The sequence below is a fragment of the Muscardinus avellanarius genome (assembly GCF_963383645.1).
Source record: "Muscardinus avellanarius genome assembly, chromosome: 1".
Taxonomy (NCBI): domain Eukaryota; kingdom Metazoa; phylum Chordata; class Mammalia; order Rodentia; family Gliridae; genus Muscardinus; species Muscardinus avellanarius.
This window is the reverse complement of record NC_137786.1, coordinates 122801941-122819827: the sequence shown is the minus strand read 5'-3', so window position 1 is coordinate 122819827 and position 17887 is coordinate 122801941. Positions and strand designations below refer to the sequence as shown.

The 17887-nt window shown below is 45.6% G+C and overlaps 1 protein-coding gene across 3 annotated transcripts in view; it reads left to right on the top strand.

The window, feature by feature from the left end:
• Positions 1–17887, top strand: part of KMT2A (lysine methyltransferase 2A) — a gene marked incomplete at both ends in the record, with an annotated part of 98642 nt that overhangs the window by 79499 nt on the left and 1256 nt on the right. For all 3 annotated transcript variants that reach the window (XM_080708766.1, XM_080708765.1, XM_080708764.1), the window contains 11 exons: positions 1655–1815; positions 2484–2669; positions 2870–7124; positions 7756–7836; positions 10311–10372; positions 11111–11281; positions 12498–12572; positions 15613–15787; positions 15950–16057; positions 16923–17006; positions 17398–17527. In XM_080708766.1, coding sequence (XP_080564892.1) covers positions 1655–1815; positions 2484–2669; positions 2870–7124; positions 7756–7836; positions 10311–10372; positions 11111–11281; positions 12498–12572; positions 15613–15787; positions 15950–16057; positions 16923–17006; positions 17398–17527 — 5488 coding nt within the window. The remainder of the gene's footprint in view (positions 1–1654; positions 1816–2483; positions 2670–2869; positions 7125–7755; positions 7837–10310; positions 10373–11110; positions 11282–12497; positions 12573–15612; positions 15788–15949; positions 16058–16922; positions 17007–17397; positions 17528–17887) is intronic.

Here is a 17887-nt window from a genome sequence, read left to right as displayed (position 1 = left end):
ATTTTACATTAAACACAGATTGGCAAGATAAAGACAGTGAGTTATAAAATAATGGATTTTCCTTTTTCTTTTCTTTTTTTTTTTTTTTTTTTTTTTTTTTTTTGGAGCTGGGGATTGAACCCAAGGGCACCCTCAGACCAGTATTTTTACTCTTTATTTTATTTTTTGTGGTACTGGGGGTGGAACCCAGGGGCTTCTACCTCCGAGCTACACCCCATGCCCTATTTTATATTCTTTATTTTGAAACAGGGTCTCACCGAGTTGCGAAGGGCCTCACTAAGTAGCTGAGGCTGTCCACAAACCTCAGTCCTCCAGTCTCAGCCTCCCAGATGCTGGAATTACAAGCGTGCACCACCATGCCCGGTTCTATGCCCAGCTTGTTACTCTTTATTGAAACAGGGTCTCACTGAGTTGTAGAGGGCCTCACTAAGTAGCTGAGGCTGTCTGTGAACCACGATCTTCCTGTCTCAGCCTCCCAAATTCTGGGATTATAAACTGTATGCCACCACTCCCAGATTATTCTTTATTTTTGAAAACAGGATCTCACTGAGTTACAAAGGGCCTAAGTAGCTGAGGCTGTCTGCAGAGATCCTCCTGTCTCAGCCTCCCAAGTGCTAGGATGACAGGAGTACACTACCATGCTGAACCTTTTATTCGTTTTTGTTGTTGTTGTTGTTGGTTTGTTTGTTTGGTACTGGGGGTGGAACCCAGAGGCTTTTTACCTCCGGGCTATACTCCCAGAGCTTTTTTTTTTTTTTTTTTTTTTTTGGAAACAGGGTCTCACTAAGTTGCTGAGAGCATCACTAAGTAGCTGAGGCTGGCTTCGAACCTATGCGATCCTCCTGTCTCAGCTTCCCAAGCACAGGGATTACAATCCTGCACCACCTTTATTCTTTATTTTGAAACAAGATCTCATTGAGTTGCAGAAGGCCTCACTAAGTAGCTGAGGCTGGCCTACTGGGATTACAATCATGTGCCACCACACCCAGCAACAATACAGTTTTTTAGAGATCACACAAAAGGCTAGGAAATAACTAGAACTTCAGAAAAGTTTAGAGCCACTTAACTAGAGGAATCTGTACTAACACCATCAAATGCCAGGTGTGGTGACCCAGGCCTGTAATCCCAATACTTGGGAGAATGAAACAGGAGGATACAGATCCAAGGCCAACCTCGGCAACTGATCAAGATGAAACTTCAACAGTTTATCTAGAACTTGTTTCAAATTTTAAAACAAAAAGAGCCGGGCATAGTGGCTAATGCTTGTAATCCCAGCACTTGGGAGGCCGAGACAGGAGGATCGCACGGTTCAAAGCCAATCTCAGCTACTTAGTGAGGCTCTCAGCAACTTAGTGAGCTCCTGCTCAAAATAAAATATAAAATAGGTCAGGGGTGTAGCCCCTGGGTTCCATTGCCAGGACCACAAAAATAAATAAATAAACAAACAAACAAACATACATACATTTAAAAATAGGGCTAGGGCTTTAAATTGGAGGTTAAATGCCTCCAGATTCAATCTCTAGTACCAAAAAAAAGACCGAAGGACCCAAGGTAAATTATCTAAATTGAGACCTGGGAGGCTAGAATGAAAAGAGGTTTTAACAGAGCTTAGTTCCCATTTCTCATTTGTGACTTTTCCCTGTCTGTGTGCCAGGTGTTCCAGGGTGTACTGGAGTACCACGGATGCTCGAAAGCGCTGTGTGTACACCTGCAAGGTAGTGGAGTGCCGTCCCCCAGTTGTGGAGCCAGATATCAACAGCACTGTCGAACATGGTGAAAATCGCACCATTGCCCATAGTCCGTCGTCACTTTCAGGTTAGTCTTTAATCAATTTAAGTTTTAATGAATTTGAGTTTGAGGAGTATGTACTGAGATTGAAAAATGGGGAAAAAAGAAGTCTCCTTTGTTTCTATTTTAACATTTACTAATAGCTGGCTTTTTATTGGTTTATATGTTTGCTTTTTCTTTCTTTTTTTTTTTTTTTTTTTTTTTTTCTTCTTTTTTGCGGGTCTGGGGGTGGATCTCAGGGGCATTTGACCTCCGAGCTACGCCCCCCTCCCCTGTTTTTTATTCTTTATTTTGAAACAGGGTCTCACTAAGTTGCAAAGGGCCTCACTAAGTAGCTGAGGCTGTCCACAAACTGCGATCCTTTGGTCTCAGCCTCCCAAAATGCTGAGATTACAAGCGTACACCACCACGCCTGGCTATATGTTTGCTTTTGCTTTTTTTTTTTTTTTTTTTTTTTTTTTTTGGTGGTACTGGGGTTCCTGGAAGCCCTTCTACCTCCGGGCTATACTCCCAGACCTATTTTTACATTTTTATTTGGAAACAGGGTCTCCTAAGCCAGCGCGCACGGCTGGCTTCGAACCTGCGCGATTTTCCTGTCTCCGCCTCCCAAGTGCAGGGATTACAAGCGTGCGCCACCACGCCTGGCTATATATGTTTGCTATTTTAAGTGAGCTTTTTAAAATTTCCTACCACAGAAAGTTCATCTAAAGAGAATCAAAGCACAGCTGAAATTCTAAGTCCTCCATCACCAGACCGACCTCCTCATTCACAAACGTCTAGCTCCTGTTACTATCACGTCATCTCAAAGGTTCCTAGGATTCGCACACCTGGTTACTCTCCTACTCAGAGATCCCCTGGCTGCCGGCCACTGCCTTCTGCAGGTAAAGGGCTTCATTGATCTATTTGACCCAAGAAGGTCAGCCCAGAGATTAACTTAGAATTCTTTTAGGCAAACTTATCTTGGCAACTTTTGCTAACTGAAAAGGTTGATTTTTCAGTTACTTATAAATAGATTTAGCCAAGTCATTTAAACCAGTGACTTCTCATTTGTTCTATGTCCTGCTTTTTCTCTTTTGTTCAGGAAGCCCCACCCCAACTACTCATGAAATAGTCACCGTGGGGGACCCTTTGCTGTCCTCTGGACTTCGAAGCATCGGCTCCCGAAGGCACAGCACTTCCTCCTTGTCACCCCAGCGGTCCAAGCTCCGGATAATGTCCCCAATGAGAACTGGGAATACTTACTCCAGGAATAGTATTTCCTCAGTCTCCACCACTGGAACCCCGACAGACCCTGAGTCGAGTGCCAAAGCAATCGACCATGCCTTAGGGCCACCAAATTCAAGTGCTAATGTAGGCCATAACACTCCCACCTCTTCAGGTTTGCCAAGGACTATGGCTTCTGCAGCCTCTAAAACCAGTCACTTAGATGGATCTTTATCTTCAGAAATGAAGCACACAAGCACTTCAGATCCGGCATCTAAGAGCTCCTCTTTAAAAGGAGAGAAAAGTAAAATTCTGAGTTCCAAGAGTTCAGAGGGATCTGCACATAATGTGGCTTATCCCGGAATTCCTAAGCTGGCCCCACAGGCTCACGGCGCACCTTCTGGAGAAGTAAGTGTCAATAAAATGAGCAGTTTAGCTGAAGCCACTTCAGTGCCATTTTCTTCTAACGAGGTCCTCTCCTTCCCACAGCTCCATTTGAGAGGGCAAAGGAATGATCGAGACCAGCCTGTGGATTCTACACCATCAGCAAACCCCTCCCCAGATAAAGATGCTGAAGCCAGATCCTTGAAGCTTTCTGGAGTGAGCAACAGATCATCTATTGTCAATGAACATGTGGGCTCCAGTTCCAAAGACAGGAGGCAGAAAGGGAAGAAGTCTTCTAAAGAAACTTTCAAAGAAAAGCATTCCAATAAAACTTTTTTGGAACCTGGTCAGGTGACAACGGGTGAGGAAGGAAACCTGAAGCCTGAGTTTGCTGAGGAGGTTTTGACTCCTGAGTTCATGGGGCAACGACCATGTAATAACGTTTCCTCTGATAAGATTGGAGATAAAGTCCTTTCTGTTTCAGGAGTCCCCAAAGCTCCATCCACGCAAGCGGAAGGCTCTGCCAAGGAATCACAGGCACCCCGGAAGCGCACAGTCAAAGTGACACTGACACCTCTGAAGATGGAAAGTGAGAATCAGTCCAAAACTGCTCTGAGAGACAGTGGTTCTGCCTCCCCGCTACAGATAGAGTCAGCATCTCCAACAGAACCAGTGTCAGTCTCTGAGAGCGCAGGGGATGGCCCGGCAGTTCAGCCAAACCCCAATAACACTTCATCCCAGGATTCGCAAAACAACAACTACCAGAATCTTCCAGTACCGGACAGAAACCTAATGCTTCCCGATGGCCCCAAGCCTCAGGAGGATGGCTCTTTTAAGAGACGCTATCCCCGCCGCAGTGCCCGCGCACGGTCTAACATGTTCTTTGGGCTGACTCCACTCTATGGCGTCAGGTCCTATGGCGAAGAAGACATTCCATTCTACAGCAGTTCCACTGGGAAGAAGCGGGGCAAGAGGTCAGCTGAAGGGCAAGTGGACGGGGCGGACGACTTGAGCACCTCAGACGAAGATGACTTATACTATTATAACTTCACCAGGACAGTGATCTCTTCAGGTGGAGAGGAACGCCTGGCATCCCATAGTTTATTTCGGGAAGAAGAGCAGTGTGAGCTTCCAAAAATTTCACAGTTGGATGGCGTTGATGATGGGACAGAGAGTGACACCAGTGTCACAGCCACCACAAGGAAAAGCAGCCAGATGGCAAAAAGAAGTGGCAAAGAGAACGGGACAGAAAACTTGAAAAATGACCGGCCTGGAGAGACCGGAGAAAAGGAACATGGCCTTAAGAGCTCTGTTGGCCACAAAAACGAGCCAAAGATTGATAACTGCCATGCTGTAAGCAGAGTGAAACCGCAGGGACAGGATGCCTTGGAAGCTCAGCTCAGCTCATTGGAGTCGAGCCGTAGAGTCCACACGAGTACCCCCTCGGACAAGAACTTACTGGACACCTACAACACTGAGCTTCTAAAATCAGATTCAGACAATAACAACAGTGACGACTGTGGGAACATTCTGCCTTCAGACATCATGGACTTTGTGCTGAAGAATACACCATCCATGCAGGCTTTGGGCGAGAGCCCTGAGTCCTCTTCCTCAGAACTCCTGAATCTTGGTGAAGGCTTGGGACTTGACAGCAACCGCGAAAAGGACATGGGTCTTTTTGAAGTATTTTCTCAGCAGCTACCAACGGCAGAGCCTGTGGACAGCAGCGTCTCTTCCTCCATTTCTGCAGAGGAGCAGTTTGACTTGCCCCTTGAGCTGCCATCTGACCTCTCTGTCCTAACCACTCGAAGTCCCACAGTTCCTAGCCAGAATCCCAGTAGACTGGCTGTCATCTCGGACTCAGGAGAGAAGCGAGTCACCATCACAGAGAAGTCTGTAGCCTCCACTGAAGGCGACCCAGCAATGCTGAGTCCAGGAGTAGATCCCACTCCTGAGGGCCACCTGACTCCTGATCACTTCATTCAAGGACACATGGATGCAGAACACATCTCCAGTCCTCCATGCAGCTCAGTGGAGCCAGGGCATGGCAGCAGCCAGGATTTAACTCGGAACAGTAGCACCCCTGGCTTGCAGGTACCTGTTTCCCCTACTGTTCCCATCCAGAACCAGAAATATGTACCCAGTTCTACTGATAGTCCTGGCCCATCTCAGATTTCCAATGCTGCTGTCCAGACCACTCCACCCCACCTGAAACCAGCTGCTGAGAAACTCATTGTCGTTAACCAGAACATGCAGCCACTGTATGTTCTCCAGACTCTTCCAAGTGGAGTGACCCAGAAAATCCAGTTGGCCTCTTCTGTTAGTTCTACACCCAGTGTGATGGAGACAGGCACTCCGGTCCTGGGGCCCATGGGAAGTGGCCTCGCCCTAACCACAGGACTGAGTCCAGGCTTGCCGGCTTCTCAGTCTTTGTTTCCTCCTGCTAGCAAAGGACTGCTCCCCATGCCTCACCACCAGCACTTACACTCCTTCCCTGCGGCCACGCAAAGCAATTTCCCACCCAGCATCAGCAGCTCTCCTTCAGGCCTACTGATTGGGGTGCAGCCTTCTCCAGATCCCCAACTTTTGGTTTCAGAAGCCAGCCAGAGGACAGACCTCACTCCCACAGTAGCCACTCCATCCTCTGGATTCAAGAAAAGACCCATATCTCGTCTACATACCCGAAAGAATAAAAAACTTGCTCCCTCTAGTGCCCCCTCCAACATTGCCCCTTCCGATGTGGTTTCTAATATGACACTGATTAACTTCACTCCCTCCCAGCTCTCAAATCATCCCAGTCTGTTAGATTTGGGGTCACTTAATGCTTCATCTCACCGAACTGTCCCCAACATTATAAAAAGATCTAAATCTGGCATCATGTATTTTGAACAGGCACCCCTGATACCACCACAGAGTGTGGGAGGAGCTGCTGCCTCAGCGGCGGGGACGGCAGCCGCCCTGAGCCAGGATGCTAGCCACCTCACGGCAGGGCCTGTGTCTGGTTTGCCATCCGGTTCCTCTGTCCTGAATGTGGTATCCATGCAAACTACAACGACCCCTACCAGTAGTGCAACAGTCCCAGGACATGTCACCTTAACCAACCAGAGGTTGCTTGGGACCCCAGATATTGGCTCAATAAGCAATCTCCTGATCAAGGCCAGCCAGCAGGGCCTGGGCATTCAGGACCAGCCTGTGGCTTTACCACCAAGTTCAGGAATGTTCCCACCACTGGGAACATCACAGACTCCATCTACTGCCTCAATGACCACAGCATCAAGCGTCTGTGTGCTTCCCTCTGCTCAGACTGTGGGCTTGACGGCTGCATCGCCATCTGAGGAGGCAGAAGACCAGTACCAGCTACAGCACATGAGCCAGCTCCTCGCCAGCAAAACCGGGACCCTCTCTTCTCAGAGTGACCTGGATTCTGCTTCCGGGGCCCAGGCCTCCAGCTTCACCCCCGCAGTAGATGCTGCTAACAGTACGGGGCTAGAGCAGAACAAGGCCGCCCCCTCAGCCTTGCAAGCCAGCTCGGCCCCCTCTCCCGAAGGCTCCCCAGCCTCTGGACACCAGTCAGCAAGCCCCTCAGTGCCAGGTCCCACTAAGCTCAAACCAAAAATCAAACGAATTCAGCTGCCTCTGGACAAAGGGAATAGCAAGAAGCACAAGGTTTCCCACTTGCGGACCAGCTCTTCGGAAGCACATACTGGAGGCCAAGAAGCTGGCTCAGCACCCCCAGCCTCAGGCGCAGCGTGAGTGACTCCCACATTTTCTCTGATGGGCCTGTGGGGTTTCCTGCTCTGGGGCAGGGCTGTGGAAGGTGCTCATCTCTGGGAAGGGTCCTCAGGAGCAAGTTGTATTACTTAAGAGTTTTCTGGGTTTTGACTTTTTCCCCCCCAGTGGTGATTTATAGAGTGAATTTTAGCTCCATCAGTGGACAGTTTAACATCTGTAATTATTCTTTGATTTTAAACAAATCAAATGGGAGAAACAGTGTTCCTGTTTCTCCCATTTCTTTTTGGCTAAAGTCTTAGGATACTAAAGAGTGATTATTCCTGTGTGGTAGGCAAAGGTCCCTGTTGTGGGGCCTTTCAGGGTCATTTTACGAAGCTTTACCATATACAAATGAGTTTTTGTGTCTGTGTACCCCCGCCACTCAGATCAAAATACAGAGCACTCCTAGCACCCCAGAGGCCCTCATTCCCTTTCTCGATTAGCACCCTACCAGTTAAACACTGTTCTAACCTGTGGCCCTGGGTTACTATTGGAGCTCACAGGTTTTATCAGAGCCTGAGAATCATTTCTTTAGCTTGACCTTTACATTTAATTTGGTACCTATTAACTGGCAATTTATTGAAAAAATAAAATTCTTCACTGTTCCAGGACTCCAGGAGCAGAGCCTGAGCAGCAAGATACAGCTATTGTGGAACAGTCCTCACAAAAGGAGTGTGGGCAGCCTCCAGGGTGAGCTTCAAAATCAGTTTTCTGGCTGGGCATGGTGGTGCACACTTGTAATCCCAGTACCTGGGAGACTGAGACAGGAGGATCTTAGGTTCACAGCCAGCCTCAGCAATTTAGGGAGACCCTGTTTCCAAATAAAATAATAGAAATAGGGATGGGGATATAGCTAAAAGGTAGAATGCCCCTGGATTCTCACAAATGAGCACCACTCACAAAAAAGAATTAGTTATCTAACACTAAGCCCTCAGCTGGGTTGGTGGTACACACAGGTAAACCCAATAACTTGAGAGGCCAAGGGATCCTGGATATCAGGTTCAAGGCCAGCTTCAGCAACTGCTTCAAAACAAAAAGTAAGCCAGGCGTGGTGGCACACACTTGTAATCCCCTCCCTTGGGAGGCAGAGACAGGAGGATCACTCAGGTTCAAAGCCAGCTGTGATGGCTTAAGAGACCCTGTTTCCAAATAAAAAGTATAAAAATAGGTCTGGGAGTGTAGTCCAGAGGTAGAAGGGTTTCCAGGAACCCCAGTACCACCAAAAAAGAAAAAAAGTAAAATAGAGCTGAGGAATGTAGCTCCGAGGAATTAATACAAGCTTTTTTTTTTTTTTTCCCTGTACTGGGGATGGAACCCATGAGCATTATACCTCCGAGCTACACCCCCCAGCCCTATTTTTTATTCTTTATTTTGAAACAGGGTTTCACTGAGTAGCAAAGGCTGTCCATGAACCACAATTCCCCTGTTTCAGCCTCCCAAATGCTGGAATTAGAAGTATGTGCCACCACACCCTACAATACAGACTAATTAAAAAAAAAAAAAAGACCAGGCTTGGTGATTCCTGTACTTGGGAGGCTGAGACAGGACTGCAGGTTTGCGGCCAACCTTAGTTACTTAGTGAGGCCTCTGAAACTTAGACCCTGTTTTACAATAAAGAATAAAAATGGCTGGGGGTGTAGTTCGGAGATAGCATGCCCCTGGGTTTAATCCCCAATATCACAAAAAAAAAAAAAACATGGCATAGAATTATTTAAGTAATAGGTAATGGTTCCCTGCTTATGCTGCCCCACCCCTTCTCAATTGATTATCTAGAGGTAACTATTGCTAATAATTTGGTTTAGTACTTGTAGACATTAATATTTATATACAGATATACATTACATATATATGGATATATATACTTTTTGCATAAAATAATACTGTACATTCTTGGGATTTTTCTTATGATTTCATGTACATCTTTCTGTGCTTAATAAATGTAGATGCAATTCGCTCTTTTAGTGGTTTCCTCCAGTACTCTGTGGATCTACAATGATTTATTAAGCTACTTTATTTTATGTATATTGATATAGTTTAGATTATTTCAGGATTTACTGTTTTTAGACACAGTTGGTGGTGGTTCACTAGCTTATGCAGTTTACTTTTATTTAAGCTGGCTAGCTAATTTAAATAACTACAGAACTACTTCTAAAAAGTGTTCCTTCAAGCTGGGTGTGGTGGTGCACACTTGTAATCCCCATGCTTGGGAGGCGGAGACAGGAGGATCGCGCAGGTTCGAAGCCCCTCGCTGGCTTAAGAGACCCTGTTTCCAAATAAAAATATAAAATAGGTCTGGGAGTATAGCCCGGAGGTAGGAGGGTTCCATCCCCAATACCACCAAAAAAAAAAAAAAAAACAGGGCAGGGGGTGTAAGTCGAATGCCCTTGGGTTCCATCCCCAGACCCTCAAGAAAAAAAAGTGTTCCTTCTTTTTTTTTTTTTTTTTTTTTTTTTGTGGTACTGGGGGTGGAACCCAGAGGCTTTCTACTTCCGGGCTATACTCCCAGACCTTTTTTACATTTTATTTGGAAACAGGGTCTCACTAAGTTGCTGAGAGCCTCACTAAGTAGCTGAGGCTGGCTTCGAACCCATGTGATCCTCCTGTCTCAGCTTCCCAAGCGCGGGGATTACAAGCATGCTCCACCACGCCCGGCGTGTTCCTTCATTTTTATCCTAACTTTGAGCATATGAGAAGAATTTCAAGGGCACAACCTACAACTTAAAAAGCAAATACTGCCAGGCGTGGTGGCGCACGCTTATATAACACTTGGGAGGCAGAGACAGGAGGATCGCGCAGGTTTGAAGCCAGCCTCACTGACTTAAGAGACCCTGTTTCCAAATAAAAATATAAGAAATTGGTCTGGGAGTGTAGCCTGGAGGTAGAAGGGTTTCCAGGAACCCCAGTACCACTAAAAAGTAAAAATAACAAAAGCAAATACTTAGTGTCACTATTTGAGGAGGAATCTCAAAGACAGTTTATGTACCATTCCAAAGTGTGGTTATGCTGGCTCAGCAGGTTTTACAAAAATAACCCTGTGGTTTCTTTTCTAGTGTAGTTTTGTTTAACTCACCCAACTGAATGAATGACAACTTACAGGCAGTTTTATCTTTTAACTGAAGAAGTAGCTGCTGCTGTGTTTTATATCTGGCTTTCTTTTCTTTCAGACAAACAGCTATTCTTCCAGAGATTCAGGCGACACAAAACCCAGTAAATGATCAGGAAACAGGTATGTGAGTGAGCAATCGATTAGAACCAGAGAACTCCAAATCTAGAAGGATTAGAATTACCTGCTTTAACTCTTGACTTTCTAGATAAAAAGCCGGGCATAGTGGCGCACACTTCTAATTCTAGTACTTGGGAAGGCTGAGACAGGAGAATCACAGGTTTGCGGCAGCCTCAGCTACTGAGACCCTGTTTCAAAATAAAAAAATAGAGCTAGGGGTGTAGCTAGGAGTAGAATGTCCCTGGGTTCAATCCCCAGTACAATAAAAAATAAATTAGCTAATTAATTAAAATAGAAATAATCCGCCGGGCGTGGTGGCGCACACTTGTAATCCCTGTGCTTGGGAGGCCAAGACCAGAGGATCACACAGGTCGAAGCCAGCCACGCAGGCTTAAGAGGCCCTGTTTCCAAATTTTCCCAATAAAAAAATTATAAAAATAGGTCTGGGCGTGTTGCCCGGAGGTAGAAGGGTTTCCAGGAACCCCAGTACCACCAAAAAAAAAAAAAAAAAAAAAAAAATCTGGGGGTATAGCTTGGAGGTAGAATGCCCCTGAGTTCAGTCCCCATTACCACAATAAAATATATATACACACACAGTCAGTTTTAATCTCATTTGAGCTCTTTGAGCCTCAGCTTTCTTACTGGGGATGGGAACTGTAATAGCAGCTGCAGCATGCTGTTTGTTAGAGACCTCACACGTGGGGCTTTTCTCCCAACCACTGGTCCTGTTGACCCTCCTAGAACCTAAAGCAGCAGAAGAAGATGATGGCAGCTTCAGCTCACCCCTGATGCTTTGGCTCCAGCAAGAACAAAAGCGGAAGGAAAGCATTGCTGAGAAAAAGCCCAAGAAAGGCCTTGTTTTTGAAATTTCAAGTGATGACGGCTTTCAGATCTGTGCAGAAAGTATTGAAGGTGAGTGGATTACATTAGGTCAGCCTGCTGACTGATTCAGCTGCCTCTGCACATATATAACATGGAGGTGGGTAGCTTTGAGCTAGACTCTATGGAAGATCCTTGGAGGTTTATACATTTTTCCCTTGTCCTTGAGAAGTTTGTCTTGTTGGAGAAGTAGTAGCCCTAGTTTTGTGAAAAGTTAGTGATAGAGATTATGTTAAGATTGTACATACCTGCCACTTGTGGTGGCACACACCTATAATCCAGTACTTGGGAGGATGAGACAGGAGTTTCTCAGGCTTAAGGCCAGCTTCAGCAATTTAGCAAGACCCTATTTCGAAGTTTAAAAAAACAAGGCTGGAAGCCAGGCGTAGTAATCCCAGCATTCAGGAGGCTGAGACTGGAGGATCACAGTTCACGGCCAGCCTCACCTACTTAATGAGGCCCTCTGCAACTTAGTGAGACCCTGTTTCAAAATAAAGAATAAAAAATAGGGCAGAGGGTGTAGCTCAGAGGTCAAATGCCTTTGGGTTCCATACCCAGGCACATTAATTAATTAATTAATTAATTAATAATAAAAATACATGGCTGGGAGCCAGGCATGGTGGCAAAATAAAGATTGTACACTCCTTAGCAGAGCACTGGAGAAATCTGCTCTTCCTCTGGCTCGGTCTCCTGCTGCTTCCTTGAGCACCATCAATACTGATCTCTTCCTGAACGCCCACACCCCTTCTAACCTCTGCCTCCCTGGTGGGCTCTAGCTTCCCACTCAAGACCCATCTCAGTTGACACTACCACACTCTCCCTCATCCTCAGCAACATAGCAAGACCCTGTTTCAGAACTAAAAAATAAAAGAGGCAAACTTCTGGAAGTGTAGTTCAAAGGTAGAGTGCCCCTTAGGTTCCATGTCCAATACCCCCCCAAAAAAAAACCTCTTTGGTACTAGTACTGTTTGGTCAGGAGCATGGAGAATAGGATTAACTAAGCAGTTATTTAGACCCAGACTCCCATCAAGTGTATGATGCTTCGGGATTGAGAGGGTATGATTCTCACTGCTCTGTGGCCTCTTAAGAGAAAGCAGGCCGCCTGCTAGGGCACCTCCCCTCTGCTTCCATGCAGCACCCTGACTGAAGCAAGCCACTGTCCAGAGGGGATACGCTCATGCACTGGGGCTGTGGTGAGGCCTGGGTTTGGATGTTCCTTAGCCTACAGTCATACTTGGTTTCATTACAGATGCTTGGAAGTTGTTGACGGATAAAGTCCAGGAAGCTCGATCAAATGCCCGCTTGAAGCAGCTCTCATTTGCAGGTAATGGCTGGAGTTGTTACTTTACTCTTGCCTCAGAATATTCTGGCAACTCATTCATCTAAGCCACAGAGTTGATCCTATAAAATAACCTTTTTGTGTGTGTGTATGGTACAGGGGGATTGAACCCAAGGGCATTCTACCTCCAAGCTACACCCCCAGCCCTATTTTTCATTCTTTTTATTTTTGAAACAAGGTCTCACTAAGTTGAAGAGGGTCTCACTAAGTAGCTGAGGCTGGCCGTGAACCTGTGATCCTCCTATCTCAGCCTCCCAAGTACTGGGGTTATAAGTGTGTGCCACCACGCCCAGCTTAAAATAACCTCTTCTTTTTTCTTTTTTTCTTTCTTTCTTTTTTTTTTATTTTTCAGTACTGGGGAAGGAATCCAGGGACGTTCTACCTTCAAGCTACACCCCCAGCCCTATTTTTTTATTCTTTATTTTGAAACAAGGTCTCACTAAGTTGCAGAGACAGGCCATAAACCTGCGATCCTCCTGTCTCAACCTCCCACATACTGGGATTACAAGCGTATACCACCATGCCCGGCTAACATAACCTCTTCTTTTAAAAAAATTATTTTTGTCTGGGCATGGTGGCGCACGCTTATAATCCCAGCATTTGGGAGACAGACAGGAGGATCTGGGTTCACAGACAGCCTCAGCTACTTAGTGAGGCTCTTTGCAACTCAGTGAGACCCTGTTTTCAAATAAAGAATAAAAAAGGGCTAGGGATGTAGCTTGGAGGTAGAATGTTCCTGGGTTCCATCCCCAATACCACAAAAAAACAAAATTATTTTTCATAGTCAGGCATGATCACATAAGCTTGTAATTCCAGTACTTGGGAGGCTAAAATAGGATCACGGGTTAAAGGATAGTATCAGCAAGTAGTAAGACAGTGAGATCTTGCTTAAAAATAAAAGGGCTAAGTGTGTAGCTTGGAGGTAGAATGCTCCTGAGTTCAATCTCCAGTACCAAAAATAATCATTTTTCACAGCTTTGAGTTATAATTCACATACCATCCAATTTGGCCACTTAAAACACACAATTTTGTGGTTTTCAGCACATTCACAGAGTTGTGTAAATATCATCAGTACCTAAGAACTCCATTTTCACCACCGCTAAAATAAGCCCTGTACTCATTAGCACTCATTGCCCATCCCTGTCCCTTGACAGCCACAGACCTTCCATTTTATGGTTGGCTTCTTTCATTTAACTTAATGCTTTCAAGGTTTCTTCCTAAGATGGGGGTGTAGCTTAGTGGTGGAACATGAGCTTATCATATGTGAGGCCCTGGATTTGATCCCACCAAAAAGGAAAGTGATTCCTTTCTGCTGTAATATTACATTAGTATTCCATCTCTTTTTATTGCCAAATAATATTCCATTGTGTGAATATACCACATGTTGCTTATCCATTCATCAATTGTTGAAGGTTTGGATTTTTCCCCACTTTCTAAGACAGTAATTGCCATTACTACTCATATACAAGTTTTTGGGGTTTTTGTTTTGGGGTGTGTGTGTGTGTGTGTGTGTGTGTGTGTGTGTGTGTAATGGGGAAGTACTGGGGATGGAACTCAGGACCATAGGACCATTCTGCCTCCAAGCTACATCCCCAGCCCAATTTTATTCTTTTTTTATTTTGAAACAGGGTCTCACTAAGTTACAGAGAGCCTTACCAAGTTGCTGAGGCTAGCTGCAAACCTGAGATCCTCCTTTCTTAGCCTCCCAAGTACTGGGATTACAGTCATACATCACCACTCCTGGCTATGTACAAGGTTGTTTGTTTTTGGGGGGGTTGTGGTACTGGGGATAGAACCCAGAGGTCGCCTACCTCCAGGCTACACGTACCCCAGAACTGTTTTATATTTTATTTGGAAACACGGTCTCACTAAGTTGCTGAGAGCCTCACTAAGCTGCTCAGAATGGCTTCGAACCTGGATCCTCCTATCTCCGCCTCCCAAGTACTGGGAGTACAGTCGTGCACCACTGTGCCTGGCATTATGTATAAATTTTTGTATAGACATGTTTTTATTTCTCTTGGGTCTACACCTAAGAGAGGATTTGCTAGGTCACTCTCTAACTTGTTGAGGAACTGTCAGGTTTGAGTTTCTTCCCCTCCCCTCTCCCCACTCCCCCCAGATTGGTTGCATCATTTTACATTCCCGACAACGTACAAAGATCCAGTCTCTCCAGATTCATGCCACCAGCACTTGGTAGCGCATGCCTTTTTATTATAGACATCCTAGTGAGTATGAAGTAAGTGTGTGTGTGTGTGTGTGTGTGTGTGTGTGTGTGTGTGTGTGTGTGTGTGTGTGTGTTTTACTGGGGTTTGATCCAGGGGCATTCTACCCCTGAGCTACACTCTCAGCCTTTTTTGTTTTTTTTTTAAACAGCCTCGCTAAGTTGTAGAGGGCCCACTAAGTAACAGGCTAGCTGCAAACTTGTGATCCTTCTGTCTCAGCCTTCCAAGTACTGGGATTACAAGCATGTGCCACCATGTCTGGCTTTTTTTCTTTCCTTCCCCTGTTCCAGGTATTGCACTCCAGGGCCTTATGCATGCTGGGCAAGTGCTTTACCACTGAGTTACATCTACACTGAGTTGCAGTTCCTTCTTGGTTTTGTTATACTTTTTTAGGATTATACCCAAAGGTTGCAATCCTCAACCTTTGGGTTTAATCCTCAAAGTTGCAGAGGTCCTTAGCCGGGCGTGGTGGCGCACGCTTGTAATCCCAGCATTCGGGAGGCTGAGACCAGAGGATTGCGGTTCGCGGACAGCCTCAGCTACTTAGTGAGGCCCTCTGCAACTCAGTGAAACCCTGTTTCAAAATAAAAAAAAATAAAAAATAGGGCAGGGTCTGTAGCTCGGAGGTCAAATGCCCCTGGCTTCCATGCCCAGGCCCACCAAAAAAAAAAAGTTGCAGAGGTCCTCACTAAATAGCTGAGGCTGTCTACAAACTATGATTCTCCTGTCTCAGCCTCCCAAATGCTGGGATTACAAGCATGCACCACAATGCCCAACTCATCCAGGTGCTTTTGACCCCACAGGTGTTAACGGTGTGAGGATGCTGGGGATTCTCCATGATGCAGTAGTGTTCCTTATTGAGCAGCTCTCTGGTGCCAAGCACTGTCGGAATTACAAATTCCGTTTCCACAAACCTGAGGAGGCCAACGACCCCCCCTTGAACCCTCACGGCTCAGCCAGGGCTGAAGTCCACCTGAGGCAAGTCTGGTTTTTTCTGTAAGCAATTTGGGGTTCTAACTTTATTATGGAATGATGAAGTTATTTCCCCAAGCACCCTGTGAAATGTCTGGTGCTATTGCTATTATCTTACAAACTATTCTATTAAAGCGTTTCTCTAAATGTTTCATCTTTTGGCTCCAGGAAGTCAGCATTCGACATGTTTAACTTCCTCGCCTCTAAACATCGGCAGCCTCCTGAATACAACCCCAACGACGAGGAAGAGGAAGAAGTGCAGCTGAAGTCAGCTCGGTAATTTTCAAATGGGGAGGTCATTACAAGTACTCCTCTTTTGTTTTTTTGGGGGGGTTTCTTGTTGTTGTTTTTTTTTTTTTCCAGTACGGGGGATTGGATCCAGGGGCATTCTACCTCCAAACTATACCCCCAGCCTTAGTTTTATTTTTTATTTTGAAACAGTCTCACTAAGCTGCAGAGGTCCTCACTAAGTAGCTGTGGCTGTCTGCGAACCCGCGATCCTCCTGTCTCAGCCTCCCGAATGCTGGGATTACAAGTGTGCACCACCACACCCGGCTCTCCTTCTTTTTACCCCATTAGTTCAAGACACTGTGCACTTGCACTTGGATTACAATTTCCTGGATCACATTTATGAAGAATGAAATGTAGACTACATTGAAGTAGTAGGAATAGGCTGGTAAAGAGAGAAATATACAAGAAGAAATGTGAATGCCTGTAAGATGCATATTTTCTGTGTCGTTTATGATGTTAGCTTTGGATACACCACCATGGTCATCGTGTGCAGGAAGTACTATATATATTAAAAATGGTCTCATTTTATGAGGCATTTGTTATGCTTGGCATTAAACAAGTATACTTCTACTCTGAAGGAACCTTCACTTCAAGACTCAAAACATTTTCAAACTTGGAGTGGTGGTACACACCTGTAATCCCAGTATTTAGGAGGCTGAGACAGGAAATTGCAAGTTTGAGACAGCCTCAATATAGTGAGAGTCTCAGCAACTTAGCAAGACTCTGTTTCAAGAAAGGGCTGGAGGTGCAGGTGCAGCTGAGAGGTAGAATGCACTTGGGTTCCCTCCCCAGTATCAAAAACACCATTCTTTCTTGAGAGAATTTATTAATAATACACCTTGTCTCTTAGGAGGGCAACGAGCATGGATCTGCCGATGCCCATGCGTTTCCGGCACTTAAAAAAGACTTCTAAGGAAGCAGTTGGTGTCTACAGGTATGGCTCAAATTCCAGAAAAAAATTTAGGTAAACTAATGAAGTTTCCCCCCCAAAAAAGTGGATCAAATGTTGGGCTGACCCCCCCCCATTCAATCACTGAGATTTTCATAAATATTATCAACCTAATACCCTGGGATCCTGCAACTTCTTGTGGGCTACAGAATGGAGACATCTTAAATATTTGGCCACTTGTCAGCACACTTATTATGTATTAATCAGGAGGAATCCAAGTTCTTTTATGTTTCTGTTTTTGTTTATTTTCCTTTCACTCAAATGTCTATCCTTCATAGGAAAAAAACAGACCTGGAGAATTCATAAATTCATATGTTCACACAGTTAACCTTACCTGAAAACCCATGCCTGTACTCCGCTCCATCTTCTATCCTAGATCTCCCATCCATGGCCGAGGGCTTTTCTGCAAAAGAAACATCGACGCAGGTGAGATGGTGATTGAGTACGCCGGCAACGTTATCCGCTCCATCCAGACCGACAAGCGGGAGAAGTATTACGACAGCAAGGTGAGCCTGACTGCCCTCCCAGCCCTTTCCTTTACTGTAGAAAGGGACCATCAGCTATCAGTATAATCCCTGGATCCCAAAAGAAATAGCATATGCCATCAAATCAGAAACTGTAAGCTGGGCATGGTAGCACACGGTTGCAATCCCAGCATTTGGGAGGCTGAGACAGGAGGATCGTGGTTCACAAACAGCCTCAGCTACTTAGTGAGGCCCTTTGCAACTCAGTGAGATCCTGTTTCCAAAAAAAAATAAAGAATAGCTGGGTGTGGTGGTGCACACTTGTAATCCCAGCATTTGGGAGACTGAGACAGGAAGATCGCAGGTTCACTGCCAGCCACAGCTACTTAGGCCCCCCACAAT